The 24,313-nt window shown below is 47.6% G+C and overlaps 1 protein-coding gene across 3 annotated transcripts in view; it reads right to left on the bottom strand.

The window, feature by feature from the left end:
- The window catches only part of LOC139555143 (zinc finger protein 385D-like), a 30,462-nt gene extending 6,375 nt beyond the window's left edge, over positions 1 to 24,087 (bottom strand). Inside the window, exons 1-5 of one of the 3 annotated variants that reach the window (XM_071368685.1) lie at positions 23,853 to 24,087; positions 20,200 to 20,321; positions 5,628 to 5,738; positions 3,220 to 3,373; positions 350 to 607 (exon numbers count right to left, since the gene is read on the bottom strand). In XM_071368685.1, coding sequence (XP_071224786.1) covers positions 350 to 607; positions 3,220 to 3,373; positions 5,628 to 5,738; positions 20,200 to 20,321; positions 23,853 to 23,862 — 655 coding nt within the window. In that variant the 5' untranslated portion in view covers positions 23,863 to 24,087. The remainder of the gene's footprint in view (positions 1 to 349; positions 608 to 3,219; positions 3,374 to 5,627; positions 5,739 to 20,199; positions 20,322 to 23,852) is intronic. The other 2 variants (XM_071368686.1, XM_071368687.1) reach the window with 2 other exon arrangements.
- Between the last annotated feature and the right edge of the window lie 226 nt (positions 24,088 to 24,313).

Consider the following 24,313-nt stretch of genomic DNA (forward strand, 5'->3'; position numbering starts at 1 on the left):
ATTGATTGGTGTGGTATTGATCAGATAAGAGCCCTGAGCTCTGTAGACGTCTTTGATTGATTAAGAAGACGGACTTGCATGATGATGACACACACAAATACGCACGCACGCACGCAAACACGCACACAAACACGCACACAAACACGCACGCACGCACGCACGCACACGCACGCACGCACGCACGCACGCACGCACACCCACACACACACACACACACACACACACACACACACACACACACACACACACACACACACACACACACACACACACACACACACACACACACACACACACACACACACACACACACACACACACCAACACGTCAGTGATGCTTCATTCTCACCGCTGTTGTGAGCCTGTAGCTGGGATGAAGAGTTGACGGCCACCTTGCAGAGAGAACAGTAGAGCAGTCTCTTAGCCTTCTCTTCCTCCGACTCTCCGACCTCCTCCACCGCTCCTTCCATCTCCTTCTCCTTCTCCACCATGGGACAGGGCGACAGAGAGGGATCAGTGGGCGTCTCCATCGAAACTGCTGGGCTGCAGGTCGATGGCGCCACCCCAGAGGCAGAGGGTGGTGAAAACACGGGTCCGAATGTGACATCTACACAGAATAATAGAATATAATAGAGCATTGTAATAAGGCTAACATCATTTTTTGGGGATGAGTGAAATCTATACAAGTTTATCCCTCCCATCGTAGAATGAAACCGAATTTGAGTGTGTTAAGTGGTGAATTAGTGAGGAGAGTGTTTGTGTGTGTGATAGTGGTGGTGAGAGAGAAAGGAGGGATAAGTTAAGTTCATCAACCTCTAAAATATGCTGGTTACAACTGCAGGCCTGCATCTAATGCTGGTTACTACTGCAGGCCTGCATCTAATGCTGGTTACTACTGCAGGCCTGCATCTAATGCTGGTTACTGCTGCTGGTCTGCATCTAATGCTGGTTACTACTGCAGGCCTGCATCTAATGCTGGTTACTACTGCAGGCCTGCATCTAATGCTGGTTACTACTGCAGGCCTGCATCTAATGCTGGTTACTACTGCGGGCCTGCATCCCAAATAGCACCCTATTCTCTAACAAGTGTACCACTTTTGACCAGGGTCCATGGTGCACTATGTAGGGAAAGGGTGCCATTTGGGAAGCAGCCCAAGTCTCTCAACTTTTACCATAACTCACTGAGACAGAGAAACCAGCAACAGTGTTTATGAGATTCATTAGCCTCTGTAATCTCAGTAATAACCAAAGATTTCCCATGGGAATCTGCTTCCATTTTTCAGAGTGGGAAAATGAAAGGCTTCGGATTGAAATGATTACGGTCCATTATCTGCAGTGAGACGGACCTGGAGCGGAAGGGCTTCCCCAGAGGGAAACCCCATAGTAGGTCATGTGTTAATGGTGATTAGGCCTGTTAGCGTTTCTTTATTGTCATTGACTGTCTCTCTAAAACGGCAATAAGGCTGTTTGGCAAAGTAATCATCACAAAGCTCCCCTGTTCCTTCCACACTAAATAGAAAAACTTGCTCACTCTATCACTATGGCATGAAGTCAAATGAATAGACTCTTCCTCTATAACACCCCACAACACATATGATCACGCCTACTCATGTAGATAGACATACTCTGAGGCATGCATACATTAACAAACAACGCAAACGCCCGCACACATACTCCCCCATCTGCATATGTTACAGACACACATACTCCCCCATCTGCATATGTTACAGACACACATACTCCCCCATCTGCATATGTTACAGACACACATACTCCCCCATCTGCATATGTTACAGACACACATACTCCCCCATCTGCATATGTTACAGACACACATACTCCCCCATCTGCATATGTTACAGACACACATACTCCCCCATCTGCATATGTTACAGACACACATACTCCCCCATCTGCATATGTTACAGACACACACACTCCCCCATCTGCATATGTTACAGACACACATACTCCCCCATCTGCATATGTTACAGACACACATACTCCCCCATCTGCATATGTTACAGACACACATACCCCCCCATCTGCATATGTTACAGACACACATACTCCCACATCTGCATATGTTACAGACACACATACTCCTACATCTGCATTGGTTACAGACACACATACTCCCACATCTGCATATGTTACAGACACACATACTCCCCCATCTGCATATGTTACAGACACACATACTCCCCCATCTGCATATGTTACAGACACACATACTCCCCCATCTGCATATGTTACAGACACACATACCCCCCCATCTGCATATGTTACAGACACACATACTCCCACATCTGCATATGTTACAGACACACATACTCCTACATCTGCATTGGTTCAGACACACATACTCCCACATCTGCATATGTTACAGACACACATACTCCCACATCTGCATATGTTACAGACACACATACTCCCACATCTGCATATGTTACAGACACACATACTCCCCATCTGCATATGTTACAGACACACATACTCCCCCATCTGCATATGTTACAGACACACATACTCCCACATCTGCATATGTTACAGACACACATACTCCCCATCTGCATATGTTACAGACACACATACTCCCACATCTGCATATGTTACAGACACACATACTCCCACATCTGCATATGTTACAGACACACATACTCCCACATCTGCATATGTTACAGACACACATACTCCTACATCTGCATATGTTACAGACACACATACTCCCCATCTGCATATGTTACAGACACACATACTCCTACATCTGCATATGTTACAGACACACAAGCAAAGTGCTGCGTTTGGACCGCTAAAGACTCAAGGGTGAGAATGTGTGTCTACATGTATACAGGGTCATGTAGAGAGAGGAGAGTTGAATGCCTTTCAGCGTTTTAGTCCATCTGCTCTATATGGCAGTGAGGATAGACAGACAAGAGGCTTCCTCACACATCAAAGAGATAGAGAGTGGTGACAGGAAACGCAGGGTCTGTTAGAAGGGATGCTCTGCATGATCAAAGCTACAAGGAGCCTTTATGTGTTTGATGTCAGCACATATTTACAAATACACCCTTGAACGCACGCACACACGCACACGTGCACGTACATACACACACACACACCCTTAACGCGTGCACTCATTCACGCATGCACGCACACACACACATCATCCCTCTCTCTCTGTCTACCCTTTCTCCCCCCTGGCACACACACACCAACCTGTTGAACTGTAGTCTGAGCTGGGTTGCACAGGGCAGGGAGAGACAGGGCTCTTGCTGACTGCATCGGGGGCTCTGGTCTTGCAGTCCAGTGGGTCGAGGGCTTTGAGCCTCTTGAAGTGTTTGGTACCGCTGTAATGGGATGAGGCCTGGCTCTACACAGAGAGAGACAATACAACCAGAACCACTGTAATGGGATGAGGCCTGACTACACAGAGAGAGACAATAGAACCAGAACCACTGTAATGGGATGAGGCCTGGCTCTACACAGAGAGAGACAATACAACCAGAACCACTGTAATGGGATGAGGCCTGACTACACAGAGAGAGACAATAGAACCAGAACCACTGTAATGGGATGAGGCCTGGCTCTACACAGAGAGAGACAATAGAACCAGAATCACTGTAATGGGATGAGGCCTGGCTCTACACAGAGAGAGACAATAAAACCAGAACCACTGTAATGGGATGAGGCCTGACTCTACACAGAGAGAGACAATAGAACCAGAATCACAGAGTCACACAATATACAACAAGAAGCCCAATGACTATGCAGTAGTATGTTCTCAACTCATCAAGTCATATAGCCACAGGGTCAAGCCAGATATCTAACATTATTACAGTTTCGTCAGTTAGCAGACACTCTTATCCAGAGCAATTTATAAATAAACTCTCAGAGAATTTCATCTCATACACTTCATCCATTATTTCAAGCCTGCGCTCACACGGTTTACACCCACACAACACTTGCATATTCCCCAGGAAGAGTAGCTGCTTTTAGAACAGATCATGTGGATCCTAATAAAATAACTCAATAACACATTTGACAATCCCTGCATGTTGAGATAGACCAGGCACGAGGTGCCATCTACAACCTAAAAGGGTTAATTGGCTGTCCCCATAGGATAACGCTTTGAAGAACCCTCTGAAGAACGCTTTTCGGTTCCATGTACACTGAACTAAAATATAAACACAACATGCAACAATTTCTAAGATTTTACTGAGTTAAAGTTCATATAAGGAAATCAGTCAATTGAAATAAATTCATTAGTCCCTAATCTGTGGATTTCACATGACTAGGAAAACAGATATGCATCTGTTGGTCACAGATACCTTTAAAAAATAGGGAGAGGCGTGGATCAGAAAACCAGTCAGTATCTGGTGTGACCACCATTTGCCTCATACAGCGAGACACATAGAGTTGATCAGGCTGTTGATTGTGGAATGTTGTTCCACTCCTCTTCAATGGATGTGTGAAGTTTCTTGATATTGTCGGAACTGGAACACGCTGTCGTACACGTCAATCCAGAGCATCCCAAACATGCTCAATGGGTGACATGTCTGGTGAGTATGCAGGCCATGGAAGAAATGGGAAATTTTCAGCTTCCAGACATTGTGTGCAGATCCTTGCGACATGGGGCCGTGCATTAGCATGCTGAAACATGAGATGATGGCGGTGGATGAAATGCACAACAATGGGCCTGCATTCAAAGTGCCATTGATAAAATGCAATTGTGTTCGTTGTCCTTAGCTTATGCCTGCCCATACCATAACCTCACCGCCACCATGGGGCAATCTGTTCACAACGTTGACATCAGCAAACCTCTCGCCCATATGACGCCATACACTCTGTCTGCCATCTGCCCAGTGCAGTTGAAACCGGGATTCATCCATGAAGAGCACACTTCTCCAGCGTGCCAGAGGCCATCGAAGATGAGCATTTGCCCACTGAAGTCAGTTACGACACCGAACTGCTGTCAGGTCAAGACCCTGGTGAGGATGACTAGCACACAGATGAGCTTCCATGAGGCGGTTTCTGACAGTTTGTGCAGAAATTCTTTGGGTGTGCAAACCCACAATTTCATCAGCTGTCCAGGTGGCTGGTCTCAGACGATCCTGCAGGTGAAGAAGCCGGATGTTGAGGTCCTGGGCTGACGTAGTTATGCTGCCAAATTCTCTAAATCGACATTGGAGGCGGCTTATGGGAGAGAAATGAACATGTAATGATCATGCTGTTTAATTACCTTCTTGATATGTCACACCTGTCAGGTGGATGGATTATCTAGGCAAAGAAGAAATGCTCAACACATTTGTGCTCACAATTTGAGAGAAATAAGCATTTTGTGCGTATGGAACATTTATGGGATCTTTCATTTCAGCTCATGAAGCATGAGACCAACACTTTACATGTTGCGTTTATGTTTTTGTTCAGTGTAGAACCCTTTTGGTTCCAGGTAGATCTATTTTGGGTTCCATGTAGGAACCCAAAAGATTTCTACCTGGAACCAAAAAGGGTTCTACCTGGAACCAAAAAAGGTTTTCCTATGGGAACAGCCAAATACTGTGTTGAGACAGTAGAGTTCTCAAGCATCCCTGGTACTGCCCTTTATGAGGTCAAACTCTGCCTACCTCCGAGTTGAACCTCAGTCGGCACACAACACACGATGAGCTGGGTTTCCTCATAGGGGGCGTGGCTAGCCCAACCCCTGGACCAATCAGCATTTTGTGAATGCGGTCCATCTGCAAGAACAAGAGTGAAGAGGTGGTGAATTACTGTGCTATGGCTAGGGCAGAGACTAAGGCAGGAGCAAAGGTTTAGCAAGAGTTCAATGTTAGAGTACCTCAAATGCTCCCAGACTTAAACAAGCTTAGAGTAATGGTCCTTCCTTTACTTATAACAGATGGTGACCAATGCCTACCTTCCCAAACCAAACAAGAGAGAAAATGTGGTATGGATAGGGAAAAGACTAGGGTTAAGACTAGGGAAAAGACTAGGGTTAAGACTAGGGTTAAGACTAGGGTTAAGACTAGGGTTAAGAATAGGGTGAAGACTAGGGTTAAGAGTAGGGTTAAGACCAGGGTTAAGACTAGGGTTAAGAGTAAGGTTAAGAGTAAGGTTAAGACTAGGGTTAAGACTAGGGTTAAGAGTATGGTTAAGACTAGGGTTAAGAGTAGGCTTAAGAGTAGGGTTAAGACTAGGGTTAAGCAAGAGGTCAATGTTGAGGAAGGAGACCTGAAACGGTCCTCTGTAGCTCAGTTAGTGGAGGATAGTGTCACATGAGTTGACGCTGGAGAGGCGAAGCAGGTACGGGGAGTCAAACATTTAATGAGGAAAGGACATAGAACGAGACAGGAACAGCGTCAGCATACAAGAAAACAAAGACAAAACAATCAATGCATCAGCCATCATACGAAGCATCGGGGAGTACTGGCGTTCCAGTTGGTATGGTGACATCAGCTCTGGGTCGCCACCGATGGAACCGGGGGTGCCTAGCCAGCTCGTTGGGCTTTCACACCCTAGCTGGCTCGAGAGGTTTCCTTTCCCCGGTTGGCTCGGACGGCGCCCATCCCACGTCGGGCCTCAGCCGGATCGTCAGTTCTTGTTCGCCCAGCCGGTCCAGGAGTTTTTTTGTTTGTTTGTTTTGTTGGTGACGTCGGGGTGGATTCCGCCGCCGATGGAACCGGGGGTGTCTAAGCCAGCCCGTTGGGCTTCCACACCCTGGCTGGCTCGAGAGGTTTCGTTGCCTCGGTTGGCTCGGCAGGTTTCCATCCCGTCCGCTGGATTGTCGGGCTCCCTCTCTGCAGCGGGATCGACAGGCGTCTTGTCTCAGCTGGATGTTAGGCTCCCATGCCTCAGCTGGCTCGCCAGGCTCCCACGCCCCTGTCGGTTCGTCGGGCTTCCACGCCCCAAACGGCTTGACCAGCGCCCATGTCTCGGCCGGTTATCCCAGGTTGGACGCCGGGTGGTGCCCCAAGGGGGTGGGCCGGGGGGGGGGGGTACTGTCAAGACTGCTCCCGCTCTTCCCCTCCTGGCGCTCGAGGGTGCCAGGTTGCCCTGCATCACGTCTCCCTCGCTGCAGCGGGATCTAGCCTGCATCACCCCTCATAGCCTGGTTCCTCTCTAGGTTTCTTCCTAGGTTTTGGCCTTTCTAGGGAGTTTTTCCTAGCCACCGTGCTTCTACACCTGCATTGCTTGCTGTTTGGGGTTTTAGGCTGGGTTTCTGTACAGCACTTTGAGATATATCAGCTGATGTAAGAAGGGCTATATAAATACATTTGATTTGATCTACAGGCGTCTTACCTCAGCCGGCTCCCACGCTCCTGACGGTTCGTCGGGCTTCTACACCCCAACCGTCTTGCCCAGCGCCCATGTCTCGGCCGGTTCGCCAAGGTGGGACGCCGGTGGTGCCCCGGCTGCTCCTGCTCCCCCCCCCCCCCCCCCCCCCGGAGCTTGAGGGCGCCAGACTGCTCTGCATCACTCACTCCTATTATCCATTACGCACACCTGCCTTCCCTCGTCACGCGCATCAGCGATATTGGACTCACCTGGACTCACTCATCATTTGTTTATTTCCTCCCCTATATTTGTCAGTTCCCTTGCTCTGTGCCCCGCTACTGCATTGATAGTTTTTTGTCAGTATTATTAGTTTGCTGACACTGTTCCTGTCTCGTTTCATGTCCATTCTTCATGAAATGTTTGCTTGCTTGGCCAATGGGGCGGTTGAGCTCACAGTAATGCCTTTTTGGTTTCGGTTCCAGGTAGAACCCTTTTGCTTTACAGGATCTAGATGGGAACCAAAAGAGTTCTACATGGTACCAAAAAGGTTCTACCTGGAATCAAAAAGGGTCCTTCAAAGGGTTATCTTATGGGGACAGCCGAAGAACCCATTTAGGTTCTAGATAGAACCTAGAGTAGGGAAGTGGTGGTCAGACATCCTTATGCAGAGTTACTGGGTGTCCTAAGAGGACAGTCAAAGAACCCGTTTGTAATTCTTTTTTTCTATGAGTGTAGAGGAATACAATTCACCACTTGGCCAGATCACAATAGATACTTTTTTTATTAAATCTGAAATCTTATAGTTAAATAAAATATTGTTTGATTTTGTTAATTAACTGACTTTGTCTCCCTTCTCCTGTCTCTCTCCTCTCCCTCCTCCTGTATAAAATGTAACAACAACTGGGTAGAGATACAGCCACAGAACTCTCTCCTCTCCCTCCTCCTGTATAAAATGTAACAACCACTGGGTAGAGATACAGCCACAGAACTCTCTCCTCTCCCTCCTCCTGTATAAAATGTAACAACCACTGGGTAGAGATACAGCCACAGAACTCTCTCCTCTCCCTCCTCCTGTATAAAATGTAACAACCACTGGGTAGAGATACAGCCACAGAACTCTCTCCTCCAGTGGAGTGCCAGAGTGTGTCTCTTTACGACCGTATAGAAACGAGTGATAAAACGGAGAGCAAAACTGCCTGGGCCTGGTGTGCTGTATCATTATCTCACTGTGATTTTCTGGACTTGACCTGCTATCACACTGTGTTTGTGTATGTGTTTGTGTGTGTGTTTGTGTGTGTGTGTGTGTGCTTGTGCGTGTGTATGCTTGTGTGTGTGTGTGCGTGCGTGTTTCTGGTCTTTACCTATAGTGGGGTTTTAATAAGCAGACACTCCAATAAAAGGGGAATGGGCTTTCTGAAGGAAAACAAAACAATGACCTGCGGTGTAAAACGGAACGAGCAGTAAAACAACACTGATATTCAGAGAGGCTGTAAGTCACGTCTTCAAAGGCCATCTGGAGGGAGAATGGAGATGTGGAGAGTGTGTGTGTGTGAGTGTGTGTGATGGAGAGCGCTGCAGAACTAAACATGCACAACACTTTCCTGGATTTAGCATCCTTCTAATAATGAACCATAACAAACCATAGAACAGGACTTCTATCATGAGGCTGTCAAACTAAGGAGACTGTACTTATAAAATTATGTTTTCTTCCGTTATGCACTTTTTACCTAGGGGGGAATTTCTTCCAACTGGAGGGACAGTGTGGATGTGGGAAGAAAGGGGCTTGAGTTCCTACTGTGATGACACATTAAGCCTGTTATGTGCTCCTGAGGTCCTACTGTGATGACACATTAAGCCTGTTATGTGCTCCTGATTCCTACTGTGATGATACATTATTAAGCCTGTTATGTGCTTCTGAGGTCCTACTGTGATGATACATTATTAAGCCTGTTATGTGCTCCTGATTCCTACTGTGATGATACATTATTAAGCCTGTTATGTGCTCCTGATTCCTACTGTGATGATACATTATTAAGCCTGTTATGTGCTCCTGATTCTTACTGTGATGATACATTATTAAGCCTGTTATGTGCTCCTGATTCCTACTGTGATGATACATTATTAAGCCTGTTATGTGCTCCTGATTCCTACTGTGATGATACATTATTAAGCCTGTTATGTGCTTCTGATTCCTACTGTGATGATACATTATTAAGCCTGTTATGTGCTCCTGATTCCTACTGTGATGATACATTATTAAGCCTGTTATGTGCTCCTGATTCCTACTGTGATGATACATTATTAAGCCTGTTATGTGCTTCTGAGGTCCTACTGTGATGATACATTATTAAGCCTGTTATGTGCTTCTGATTTCCTACTGTGATGATACATTATTAAGCCTGTTATGTGCTTCTGATTCCTACTGTGATGATACATTATTAAGCCTGTTATGTGCTCCTGATTCCTACTGTGATGATACATTATTAAGCCTGTTATGTGCTTCTGAGGTCCTACTGTGATGATACATTATTAAGCCTGTTATGTGCTCCTGTATACACAAGCAAGTGTGTGTGTGTGTGTGTATGTGTCTGCTCTAAGCCTTTCTCCTCTGCTGTCTTCTATCATGTACTCTGTGACCTTAAGGCCCCACTCCCCACCTACTAACTCTTCAGCACCCCCCCTTTCCAACCCTTCACCACCCTCCTAACCCTTTAGTACCGTCAACCCTTCTATCCCCCTCTGACCCCTCTCTGATCTAGCACTCCACATTCCACCCCGTCTGCTCCAATATGAACCCTCTTCACTCCTTTACTTAACTTTTACATGATCATCTTTAAACCCATAGCTCTCTGACCCACTCCTTTACTGGTTTTGTTTAAGAATTATTTATGAATAAAGTTTTTTTTCCTTCACATTTTACAAACGTAATACATGAATTCATATAAATCAACTCCTTTACCCCCTCCCTCCCTCCCCTTTCTCACCTCCTATGTTTCTGTCTTATCAATATCACATTCAGCTCTCCCCATCATACTCTTCCTCTAAACCTAACCCTAACCCATCACTCTACACTCTCCCCTCAACCCTAACCCATCACTCTACACGCTCCCCTCAACCATCACTCTACACTCTCCCCTCAACCCTAACCCATCACTCTACACTCTCCCCTCAACCCTAACCCATCACTCTACACGCTCCCCTCAACCATCACTCTACACTCTCCCCTCAACCCTAACCCATCACTCTACACTCTCCCCTCAACCCTAACCCATCACTCTACATTCTCCCTTCAACCATCATTTTACACTCGCCCCTAAACCCTAACCCATCACTCTACACTCTCCCCTTACCCTAACCCATCACTCTACACTCTCCCCTCAACCATCACTCTACACTCTCCCCTCAACCCTAACCCATCACTCTACCCTCTCCCCCCAACCCTAACCCATCACTCTACACTCTCCCCTCAACCCTAACCCATCACTCTACCCTCTCCCCCCAACCCTAACCAATCACTCTACACTCTCCCCTCAACCCTAACCCATCACTCTACACGCTCCCCTCAACCATCACTCTACACTCTCCCCTCAACCCTAACCCATCACTCTACACTCTCCCCTCAACCCTAACCCATCACTCTACATTCTCCCCTCAACCATCACTCTACACTCTCCCCTCAACCCTAACCCATTACTCTACCCTCTCCCCACAACCCTAACCCATCACTCTACACTCTCCCCTCAACCCTAACCCATCACTCTACACTCTCCCCTAACCCATCACTCTACACTCTCCCCTCAACCATCACTCTACACTCTCCCCTCAACCCTAACCCATCACTCTACACTCTCCCCTCAACCACCACTCTACACTCTCCCCTCAACCATCACTCTACACTCTCCCCTCAACCATCACTCTACACTCTCCCCTCAACCCTTACCCATCACTACACTCTCTCCTCAACCATCACTCTACACTCTCCCCCCTCAACCCTTACCCTAACTCATCCCTCTCCTCAACCATCACTCTACACTCTCCCCCCTCAACCCTTACCCTAACTCATCCCTCTCCTCAACCATCACTCTACACTCTCCCCCCTCAACCCTTACCCTAACTCATCCCTCTACACTCTCCTCTCAACCCTAACCCATCACTCTACACTCTCCTCTCAACCCTAACCCATCCATCTACACTCTCCTCTCAACCCTAACCCATCACTCTACACTCTCCTCTCAACCCTAACCCATCACTCTACACTCTCCTCTCAACCCTAACCCATCACTCTACACTCTCCTCTCAACCCTAACCCATCACTCTACACTCTCCTCTCAACCCTAACCCATCACTCTACACTCTCCTCTCAACCCTAACCCATCACTCTACACTCTCCTCTCAACCCTAACCCATCACTTTACACTCTCCTCTCAACCCTAACCCATCACTCTACACTCTCCTCTCAACCCTAACCCATCACTCTACACTCTCCTCTCAACCCTAACCCATCACTCTACACTCTCCTCTCAACCCTAACCCATCACTCTACACTCTCCTCTCAACCCTAACCCATCACTCTACACTCTCCTCTCAACCCTAACCCATCCCTCTACACTCTCCTCTCAACCCTAACCCATCACTCTACACTCTCCTCTCAACCCTAACCCATCACTCTACACTCTCCTCTCAACCCTAACCCATCACTTTACACTCTCCTCTCAACCCTAACCCATCACTCTACACTCTCCTCTCAACCCTAACCCATCACTCTACACTCTCCTCTCAACCCTAACCCATCACTCTACACTCTCCTCTCAACCCTAACCCATCACTCTACACTCTCCTCTCAACCCTAACCCATCACTCTACACTCTCCTCTCAACCCTAACCCATCCCTCTACACTCTCCTCTCAACCCTAACCCATCACTCTACACTCTCCTCTCAACCCTAACCCATCACTCTACACTCTCCTCTCAACCCTAACCCATCACTCTACACTCTCCTCTCAACCCTAGCCCATCACTCTACACTCTCCTCTCAACCCTAACCTATCACTCTCCCAACTCTAACCAATCACTCTCTTTCTCCTTTACACTGACATTTACTCCTGAGGTGCTGACCTGTTGCACCCTCGACAACCACTGTGATTATTATTATTTGACCCTGCTGGTCATCTATGAACATTTGAACATTTTGGCCATGTTCTGTTATAATCTCCACCCGGCACAGCCAGAAGAGGACTGGCCACCACTCAGAGCCTGGTTCCTCTCTAGGTTTCTTCCTAGGTTCCTGCCTTTCTAGGGAGTTTTTCCTAGCCATCGTGCTTCTACACTTGCATTGCTTGCTATTTGGGGTTTTAGGCTGGGTTTCTGTACAGCACTTTGAGATATTTTTTTATTTTAATTTTAACTTTATTTATCCAGGTAGGCTAGTTGAGAACAAGTTCTCATTTACAACTGCGACCTGGCCAAGATAAAGCAAAGCAGTGTGACACAAACAACAACACAGAGTTACACATGGAGTAAACAATAAACAAGCCATTAACACAATAAACAAGTCAATGACACAGTAGAAAAAATGAAGTCTATATACAGTGTGTGCAAAAGGCATGAGGAGGTAGGCAATAAATAGGCCATAGGAGCAAATAATTACAATTTAGCAGATTAACACTGGAGTGATAAATGAGCCGATGATGATGTGCAAGTAGAGATACTGGTGTGCAAAAGAGCAGAAAAGTAAATAAAATTATGAGGTAGGTAGGTAGATTGGGTGGTCTATTTACAGATGGACTTTGTACAGCTGCAGCGATCGGTTAGCTGCTCAGATAGCTGATGTTTAAAGTTGGTGAGGGAAAAAAAGTTGGTGAGCCGACTAGAGCATACAGGTCACAGTGGTGGGTGGTATATGGGGCTTTGGTGACAAAACGGATGGCACTGTGATAGACTGCATCCAGTTTGCTGAGTAGAGTATTGGAAGCTATTTTGTAGATGACATCACTGAAGTCGAGGATCGGTAGGATAGTCAGTTTTACGAGGGTAAGTTTGGCGGCGTGAGTGAAGGAGGCTTTGCTGCGAAATAGAAAGCCGCATCTAGATTTGATTTTGGATTGGAGATGTTTAATATGAGTCTGGAAGGAGAGTTTACAGTCTAGCCAGACACCTAGGTATTTGTAGTTGTCCACATATTCTAAGTCAGAACCGTCCAGGGTAGTGATGCTAGTCGGGCGGGTGAGGGCAGCGAACGGTTGAAAAGCATGCATTTGGTTTTACTAAGAGCAGTTGGAGGCCACGGAAGGAGTGTTGTATGGCATTGAAGCTCGTTTGGAGGTTAGTTAACACAGTATCCAAGGAAGGGCCAGAAGTATACAGAATGGTGTCGTCTGCGTAGAGGTGGATCAGGGAATCGCCCGCAGCAAGAGCAACATCATTGATATATACAGAGAAAAGAGTCGGCCTGAGAATTGAACCCTGTGGTATCCCCATAGAGACTGCCAGAGGTCTGGATGTATCATCTGACGTAAGAAGGGCTTTATAAATAGATTTGATTTGATTTTTGATTTGAATTTCTCTCCTTTTCTCTCTCTCTCTGTCCGTATATACATACAGTATCTTCCTCTTTTCACACTTACAAATGTCACCTGTCATTCTCTCCATCCCTCCTATAACCTGTCTTTGTTTATTTCATGTGCTGTAGGAAAGAGAGTTAAGGGCTACGTGTCAGTAGACAGAAACACATCATGCATAGCATGAACACCGCTGTACTGCAGTTCCCACTTCCTGGTCCCTCTGAGGGAGCTGCCAGACAGAGTTCTGAGTCTGAGATGATCATGGTCAGTACAGTCAGTACTATGAGTTATCTGGACAGAGAGAGTGGTCAGTACAGTCAGTACTATGAGTTATCTGGACAGAGAGAGTGGTCAGTACGACTCTGGTTGAATCAGAGTACATTCAGAAGGATGGCGGTTCTTTTGTACGGTAATCATTCTTCACTGTTATTACATCTCTTGACTGTTATTAGACAACGTCAGTATTTCATGTGGAACTGAACTGAAATGTATGAGTGAGTGTTTGCTTAACTCTCTCAACTCACGAAGAGGCCACTTAGGACACTATGGCACCCCTCTCTCCCTTTCCCAAAAGAAACACGACACAACACGCCAAACAACCCATCAATCCCTCCCCTTTAGACGTGCTGCTTGGCACACGACACACACACATTCCTGTAACCATGACAACCCCATGTGGGCGCCAAACAAAAATACATGCTGGAGGGTATATGCGCTTACAGACTCCTGGGCAAAATGCTAACAGTTACACATAGCACAGTAACACACTTACACGCACACACACAAACAAATACAAACACTGACAGGGAAAGTGCAGCCAGGGTTCAGCTAAACTGTACACACTAACAACTGAAACACCCACAGGTTAAAATCATCAGTGCTGTTTTTGAGAAAGGGGGAGGGTCCCCATTACCCTAGCCAGGTTTCATTAACATTCTGGCAAAACCTACTGATCAATCACCATATCACACACCAACACACCACCATACAGACAGACAGACAGACAGACAGACAGACAGACAGACAGACAGACAGACAGACAGACAGACAGACAGACAGACAGACAGACAGAACAGACAGACAGACAGACAGACAGACAGACAGACAGACAGACAGACAGACAGACAGACAGACAGACAGACAGACAGACAGACAGACAGACAGACAGACAGACAGACAGACAGACAGACAGACAGACAGAACAGAACAGACAGACAGACAGACAGACAGAACAGACAGACAGACAGACAGACAGACAGACAGACAGACAGACAGACAGACAGACAGACAGACGGACAGGGGGACAGACGGACAGGGGGACAGACGGACAGGGGGGACAGACAGGGGGACAGGGGGACAGGGGGGACAGACAGACAGACGGGGGGACAGGGGGGACAGACAGACAGACGGGGGGACAGGGGGGACAGACAGACAGACGGGGGGACAGGGGGGACAGACAGACAGACGGGGGGACAGGGGGGACAGGGGGAACATGGAAGGAGTAAGAGGAGGGGCCATGGAGGGATTGAGAGGGGGGACATGGAGGCAGTGAGAGAGGGGACATGGAGGGATTGAGAGGGGGGACATGGAGGGATTGAGAGGGGGGACATGGAGGGAGAGAGAGGGGGGGACATGGAGGGATTGAGAGGGGGGACATGGAGGGAGAGAGAGGGGGGGACATGGAGGGATTGAGAGGGGGGACATGGAGGGAGAGAGAGGGGGGGACATGGAGGGAGAGAGAGGGGGGGACATGGAGGGAGAGAGAGGGGGGGACATGGAGGGATTGAGAGGGGGGACATGGAGGGAGAGAGAGGGGGGGACATGGAGGGAGAGAGAGGGGGGACATGGAGGGAGAGAGATGGGGGGACATGGAGGGAGAGAGAGGGGGGGACATGGAGGGATTGAGAGGGGGGACATGGAGGGAGAGAGAGGGGGGGACATGGAGGGAAGGAGTGAGAGGGGGGATATGGAAGGAGTGAGAGGGGGGGACATGGAGGGATTGAGAGGGGGGACATGGAGGTAGAGAGAGGGGGGGACATGGAGGGATTGAGAGGGGGGACATGGAGGGAGAGAGAGGGGGGGACATGGAGGGATTGAGAGGGGGGACATGGAGGGAGAGAGAGGGGGGGACATGGAGGGATTGAGAGGGGGGACATGGAGGGAGAGAGAGGGGGGGACATGGAGGGAAGGAGTGAGAGGGGGGACATGGAGGGAGTGAGAAGGGGGACATGGAGGCAGTGAGAGGGGGGTGAAGGTAGGACATGGAGAGTGTGAGAGGGGGACATGGAGGCAGTGAGAGAGGGGACATGGAGGGAGTGAGAGGGGGGAAATGGAGGGAGTGAGAGGGGGACATGGAGGAAGAGAGAGGGGGGACATGGAGGCAGTGAGAGGGGGGACATGGAGGGAGTGAGAGGGGGACATGGAAGGAGTGAGAGGGGGGACATGGAGGCAGTGAGAGGGGGGACATGGAGGGAGTGAGAGGGGGACATGGAGGGAGTGAGAGGGGGGACATGGAGGGCGTGAGAGGGGGACATGGAGGGAGTGAGAGGGGGGACATGGAGGGAGTGAAAGGGAGTGAAAGGGGGGACATGGAGGGAGTGAGAGGGGGGACATGGAGGGTGTAAGGGGAGGGAAATGGAGGGAGTGAGAGGAGGGACATGGAGTGAGTGAAAGGGGTGGCATGGAGGGAGTGAAAGGAGGGACATGGGGGGAGTGAGAGGGGGGACATGGACGGAGTGAGAGGGGGGACATGGAGGGAGTGAGAGGGGGGGACATGGAGGGCCTGAGAGGGGGGACATGGAGGGTGTGAGAGGAGGGAAATGGAGAGAGAGAGAAGGGGGACATGGAGGGAGTGAGAGGGGGGACATGGAGGGAAGGAGTGAGAGGGGGGACATGGAGGTAATGAGTGAGAGGGGGGACATGGAGGGAGTGAGAGGGGGGACATGGAGGAAGAGAGAGGGGGGACATGGAGGGAGAGAGAGGGGGGGCATGGAGGGAAGGAGTGAGAGGGGGGACATGGAGGGAGTGAGAGGGGGGACATGGAGGGAGTGAGAGGGGGACATGGAGGGAGTGAGAGGGGGGACATGGAGGCAGTGAGAGGGGGACATGGAGGGAGTGAGAGGGGGGACATGGAGGAAGTGAGAGAGGGGACATGGAGGGAGTGAGAGGGGGGACATGGAGGCAGTGAGAGGGGGGTGAAGATGGGACATGGAGGGTGTGAGAGGAGGGAAATGGAGAGAGAGAGAAGGGGGACATGGAGGGAGTGAGAGGGAGTGAGAGGGGGGACATGGAGGGAAGGAGTAAGAGGGGGGACATGGAGGTAAGGAGTGAGAGGGGGGACATGGAGGGAGTGAGAGGGGGGACATGGAGGAAGAGAGAGGGGGGACATGGAGGGAGAGAGAGGGGGGGCATGGAGGGAAGGAGTGAGAGGGGTGACATGGAGGGAGTGAGAGGGGGGACATGGAGGGAGTGAGAGGGGGACATGGAGGGAGTGAGAGGGGGGACATGGACGCAGTGAGAGGGGGGACATGGAGGAAGTGAGAGAGGGGACATGGAGGGAGTGAGAGGGGGGACATGGAGGCAGTGAGAGGGGGGTGAAGATGGGACATGGAGGGAGTGAGGGGGGACATGGAGGGTGTAAGAGGGGGGACATGGAGGGAGTGAGAGGGGGGACATGGAGGCAGTGAGAGGGGGGTGAAGGTGGGTGAAGGTGGGACATGGAGGCAGTGAGAGGGGGGTGAATGTGGGACATGGAGGGAGTGAGAGGAGGGACATGGAGGCAGTGAGAGTGGGGTGAAGTTTGGACATGGAGGGAGTAAGGGGTTACATGGAGGGAGTGAGAAGGGGGACGTGGAGGGGGTGAGAGGGGGGACATGGAGGCAGTTAGAGGGGAGACATGGAGGGAGTGAGAGGGAGGGACATGGAGGGAGTGAGAGGGGGGACATGGAGGCAGTGAGAGGGGGTGGAGGTGGGACATGGAGGGAGTGAGAGGGGGTGAAGGTGGGACATGGAGGGAGTGAGGGGACATGGAGGCAGTGAGAGGGGGGATATGGAGGCAGTGAGGGGGGGTGAAGGTGGGACATGGAGGGAGTGAGAGGGGGGACATGGAGGGAGTGAGAGGGGGGACATGGAGGGAGTGAGAGGGGACATGGAGGGAGTGAGAGGGGGGACATGGAGGGAGTGAGAGGGGGACATGGAGGGCCTGAGGGGGGGACATGGAGGCAGTGAGAGGGGGGACATGGAGTGCCTGGGCAGAGAGTTCTAATAGAAAGACCTGGACAGAGAGTTCTAATTGAAAGACCTGGACAGAGCGTTCTAATAGAAAGACATGGACAGAGAGTTCTAATTGAAAGACCTGGACAGAGAGTTCTAATAGAAAGTCCTGGACAGAGAGTTCTAATAGAAAGTCCTGGACAGAGAGTTCTAATAAGAACCTTGGTCTGGAAACAACAGAGTAGAGCAGCGGTTCCCTTTTCTGTTCCGTGGACAAAATTGAGGACCACCAAATCACTGTAAAAAGCTCTCCAGGGCCACCAAATCACTGTCAAAAGCTCTTGAGGACCACCATCCACAGAGTTGCTGAATTTTTTAACAGAAAATATATATATATTTTTTCCTTTTTCTCCCCAATTTCATGATTACGATCTTGTATCATCGCTGCAACTCCCCAATAGGCTCGGGAGAGGCAAAGGTCGAGTCAGGCGTCCTCCGAAACATGACCCACCAAACCGTGCTTCTTAACACCAACTCGCCTAACCCGGAAGCCAGCTGCACCAATGTGTTGGAGGAAACACTGTTTAACTGACAACCGAAATCAGCCTGCAGGCGCCCGGACCGCCACAAGGAGTCGCTAGAGCATGATGAACCAAGTAAAGCCCCCCCCCCCCGGCCAAACCCTGTCCTAACCCGTATGACGTCACGGCATTAGTGACGTCGCAACACTGCGGTGCAGTGCATTAGACAGCTGCGCCACTCGGGAGGCCAAATGTAGTCCATTTTTAGCAGTGAATGTAACAAATGAAAGGCCTATTATGATTATTATTATTGTTAACAATTTACATTGTGAAAAGTAATGTAACATTGCTTATAATACCATTAATACTCCCAACTGTTATTATTTTTGGAATAAATAAACTATAATAAACAAAAATCTGCAAAAAATAAAGAAATAATAATAATAATAATAATAATCGCAGACCACCTGCAGTACCCTGGTGGTCTGCGGAACCACTGGAGTAAAGCTCATCTCAGGATGTGTGGAGAAATGTCAAAGAATTGTGTACTACTAACTAAGAGACAACAAGAAAAACCAAAATAACAACGTATGGTATGTCAGGTCTGAATTTATACATCTATATTAAGAGTGATATTTTGTTTCTCTGCATTTCAGAGTTTTTAAGCGGACAGAAAATTGCACACATGGTGGGCCCATGGAGGACAGAGTGTATTATTTCTCCTCAATTTTGTGATATCCAATTGGTAGTTACAGTCTTGTCCCACTGCTGCAACTCCCGTACGGACTCGGGAAAGGCGAAGGTCGAGAGCCATGCGTCCCCCGAAACCTTGCCAAGCCGCACAGTCAGCTTGCAGACACCCAGGAGTTGCTAGAGCACCATGGGACAAGGACAACCCAGCCGGCCAAACCCTCCCCTAACCCGGACGACGCTGGGCCAAACCCTCCCCTAACCCGGACGACGCTGGACCAAACCCTCCCCTAACCCGGGCGACGCTAGAACAATTTTGCGCCGCCTCATGGGTTCTCAGGTCACGGCCGGCTGTGACACAGCCTGGGATCAAACCCAGGTCTGTAGTGATGCCTCAAGCACTGCAATGCAGTGCCTTAGACCGCTGTGCCACTCAGGAGGCCCATAGTGTATTACTTATCCATGTTGATTTTAACCTAATCTTTATGGGAGATGGTTAACTGACATGTACTGTAATAAATGAGTTTCTCAACTGCTGTGTTTGACCAGATTTCAGTCTCTGCAGTGTGACATGATGATCAGACCTTTAGACGAGTATCATCCTGCAGAGTCCCACCTTTCTTTGTCAATGGTTGTGGCCCTTAGCTGAGTCAGTCTAGGTCACCGCAGTGTCAATATGGATTATTGTGACAGGCGCCCAATCCCAAATCAACCCTTAGGGGGTATTTCCACCTGGCCTATCAGAAGGGTAAAGCAGAGATACCAGTAATACCACCGGTTACTCATCTAATCTCTTCAGATCTACACAAGTGTGTAGGTGGAAACAGAGCCATATATTTACATATAAATATTTGGCTCTGGGTGGTAGGGGCATCAATCTTCTGTGATGACAACATAGTGATTGACAGCATTGTAACTATGGTGATGGTGGTACTACTCACTTCACTGAAGCCAGGGAACAGGCTGAACGGGAGGAGGGTCTTCAGCGCCATGGAGGTTTGGGCACCGCTCGCAGTGGGCCCACGGGCCAAGGAGTGCACAGTGGTGTTCTGACAGACGTTACCTAGGAGACGCAGTGATCAAGTAAATTCTAAACAGATTTTTCTCGTTAAAAAAAGAGGGTGAGGGAGAGGGGGTCAATCACAGGTTTACTGACATTCACACGCAAGGACATAAACTCATTGATGTGTCTTCCTCTGTGATTAGCTTTGTTTGTGTGGCTGAGTTCCTGATTATGGAGCGATTTTTTTAGTTTTTGCATTTCTACAGAGCCTGATTACAGTTTAATTCAGAACCAGAATATATAATCGTAACAATCAGAGGCCCACGCACACCCTGCTGCACAACCATTAGACCTGATTACCCTACAAGTGTATGTGTGTATGTGTGTGAGTGTGTGTTTGTGCATGTGTTTTCTCTGTCCCTGTCCCTGTCCCTGTCCCTGTCCCTGTCTCTCTTGAGAGAGTACTCTCTGTTTAGGGTCAAAAAATGTTTGTCCCATTTTATGAAATCTTGGTAGGTGAGTGGACCCCAGACCTCACAACCATAAAGGGCAATGGGTTCTATATTGTATTTTTAGCCAGATCCTACTTGTGACTCGTTTCAGGAAACTAGGCGTATGTCATGGTCACTACTTCACATGAGAGCCATTTAAACTTAAACTTTTTTGTTTTATCAAAATGTGTTTTTTTTGGGCAGAAATGCCTTCTGGAACATGTGAACTTTCATGTGTCTTAATAACAAACTTGTATGCCATCTCTAAATACGAATACGATTGTTAAATTACGAGCCAGTTGGTTTAACCACAGAAAAAGCGAGCAACCTTCCCGCTAGCCATGATTGGCTGAGATAATAAGTGGGCTGGACATGCCGAGGGATGAGTTCGGATTGGTCTGCCATATAGCATGCTTCTGTCTATTTGAGCTGGTCAGTATGTGTTGGTAATCCTGTCTAACCCGGCTTAAAAAATGCATAGTAGAAGTGCGTAAGTGTTGCTCTCCACTTTCTGGAGGCCCGAGTTTTGAAATCAGTGGAATTCGAGTATGATAGCTAAGGAGATGGAAAAAACACCTGTCTCCGGATTACATCTTCAAACTAAGGGCAACCATGGCATCCGTGACAGGGAGAAGCGTCCATCCAGGATGTATACGAGTAAGATAGTCTAGCTAGCTACATTTTCAGATATTACACATTTCTAACTTTGACAGAAAGTCATTTTCATTTCAAGTTAAAGTGTTAAAGTGTAAGTTAAAGTGTACTGTTAGCTAGCTAGCTAGCTAACGTTACGTGTATCATCTTAATATTCATATCTCAGAGCCATGTGCTTTGCTAGTTATAGCCTAATGTTAGCTAGCTAACATTGAACCTGGTTGGTTAGCTACTTGCAGATTCATGTAGGGTAGTAACGTTATAAATTGGGATTATGGTTCATTGCTTACCTAGCTAACTAGCTACATATCATAACAAAAGACTCCACTACGCAAGTAACCATTTCAATAGAATGTTACTGCGACAACTGTTGATAGAAGTAGCTGGTAAATTCGCTCTGGCTATCTACTCCGCAGAATAACTGACAAATTTACAAACGCTCAACACCCGTTGAATATGGCCGGTGTCAGTAAACGTTGGCAAAAAAGTGTACGCTCTGGATAACATAAAAACAGCCTAACCAGCTCTGCTAGGGCTAGTAAAATGGTCAGTGAGCTGTTCTCTCATTTGTGTCTGGAAGTAGCTAGCAAGCTAGCCAATGTTAGCCAGTTAGCTTGGGTGCTTGACTGCTGTTGTTAGGACAGAATGCTCGGATCAACCCTTAAAGAGATGGTTGGGGATAAAGCTTAAGAGGGTGTGAACGATGCTGAATGGGTGTAGACAAAGAAGAGCTCTACAGTAGGTACCAAAACATTCAAAGGCCATTTTCTCAAAAGTGAGTTTACAAGTTTATCGAATTTCAAAGCAGAATTACTTTCCCATTGTTCCTCAAATGCAGTGTATGATATACCATTTTGTAACTGTGTGTCTCTGCTTTTATCCAATGTAAAAAACACAATTTCATATTTTGCTACATAAGACCGAATCAAGGCGGTCGGTCACAATTAGTATGTCAAATTTTATGTTCCTTTTGATGGCATAGAAGGCCCTTCTTGCCTTTTCTCTCAGATAGTTCACAGCTCTCTCTCTCAATTCAATTCGATTTCGAATTAAGGGCTTTATTGGAATGGGAAACATATGTTAACATCGCAAAGCAAGTGAAGTAGATAATAAACTAAAGTGAAATAAACAATCCAAATTAACAGTAAACATTACACCCACAAAACTTCCAAAAGAATACTATGTGCAAATAGTTAAAGTACAAAAAAGGGAAAATAAAAAATAATTTATCAACATAAATACTCTCTCTCTCTGTCTGTCTTGGTTTCTCTCTCTCTGTCTCTCTCTCTCTCACACTGTGTGTCTCTGTTTCTCTCTGTCGCTCTCTGTCTTTCTCTCTCTCTATGTGTCTCTCTCAGTCTCTCTCTTTGTCTCAGTCTCTATCTCTCTCGCTGTCTGTCTCTCTCTCAGTCCCTCTCTCTCTCTATGTGTCTCTCTCAGTCTCTCCCTTTGTCTCAGTCTCTATCTCTCTCGCTGTCTGTCTCTCTCTCTGTCTCTCTCTCAGTCCCTCTCTCTCTCTCTGTCTCTCTCTCTGTCTCTCGCTGTCTGTATAGAGTATAGCCCTGCAATGGAAACTGTATAGATAGTATTAACATTCCCTGTGGCTGAGAGACATGCAGAGAGGCAAATGCATTCTATTATTTGTAATAAATCCCATTGATCACTCCCATATGGCTCTGTTCAAAAGCAGTGCACTATGTACAGAATAAGGTACCATTTGGGAAGCAGATAGACTGTGGACTGTAGACTGTATTATGTAGCAGATCAGGCATGACCGTAGAGATCATAGTCACGCTTTATTACCACATAGAGTTCTGAGGTGAGGAAACAGGAGTATCATTATTACAGTAAAGATCATGAATGAAAACACAGTGAAATGCCAGCAGATTGCCTTGAGGCCATGGAGACATTCAGACAGGAAGTGGTAAGAGTTGTGCCCGATCTCTGGGACAATGTGTAGGCTAAGTCAACATAAACATAAACATACCGCCCTGGGCACAGACGTCAGTTCAATGTCTAGTTTTGATTTACATTCGGTTGGATTTGTCAACTAACGTTTTGCCCACTGGGACTTGATTAGGCTATATTATACTGCATTACACAATAATACATGTTGTAAAACCTTTCATGAAACATTAGGCTACATCAAGTGCTTGGAATATATAAAGAAAACAAAACATAAAGGCAGACTTAACAACTTTTCCGGATGGGCAACAGGCTATTTCTGTGTTTCACACGCCCTCAAAGAGCGCATCTTTACCTGACACGTTTTAAATGAAGCAACTATCTGCGCATTTAAGCTACTGAGCCATAAAAACAATATCGATTAGACTTGGGACATACATTTTAATTTGTATAACCCGTTTCCGTAAAAACAAATATATATATATATTTAGGCTACCTAAATGCATTCTGATAATTTCCTACTGTAGAAGTACCTACTTACCAAAATACATCCTGGTTTTCGTCAATTTATCAACAGTAATAGTCCGTCTAGTCCGTCAATTTATCAACAGCAATAGTCCGTCTTCATGCAAATTCAGCTCCTGCCGCTCAAGTCTTTCACCCGCAGCGAGATCGACTCTAGCGCAGCATAGTTGTGCGATGGGTTCGGAATGAGTCTTGTCTCCTCCACAATAGTCTACCTCTCACTGCTGTAGTAGGCTACTCTCCTTCCTCTCAACTCCCTCGCTGTCTCTCTAGCCTTGTTAACACTCTGCTCCAACATGTGGGTTTTGTCATCTGATCATTATGTTCCAATCACTATCTGATCAAGGTTTGTCCGTTTACACATCCTGTTAAAATGTGTATCTTATCTGTCCACTGTGTCTGCATTTTGACCATATTTCCTGGTGCCTCCATGTAGGCTATCCAAATTATTTTAGATATTTATTCAAAATAATATGT

Source organism: Salvelinus alpinus, chromosome 26 (genome assembly GCF_045679555.1).
Source record: "Salvelinus alpinus chromosome 26, SLU_Salpinus.1, whole genome shotgun sequence".
NCBI classification, from domain to species: domain Eukaryota; kingdom Metazoa; phylum Chordata; class Actinopteri; order Salmoniformes; family Salmonidae; genus Salvelinus; species Salvelinus alpinus.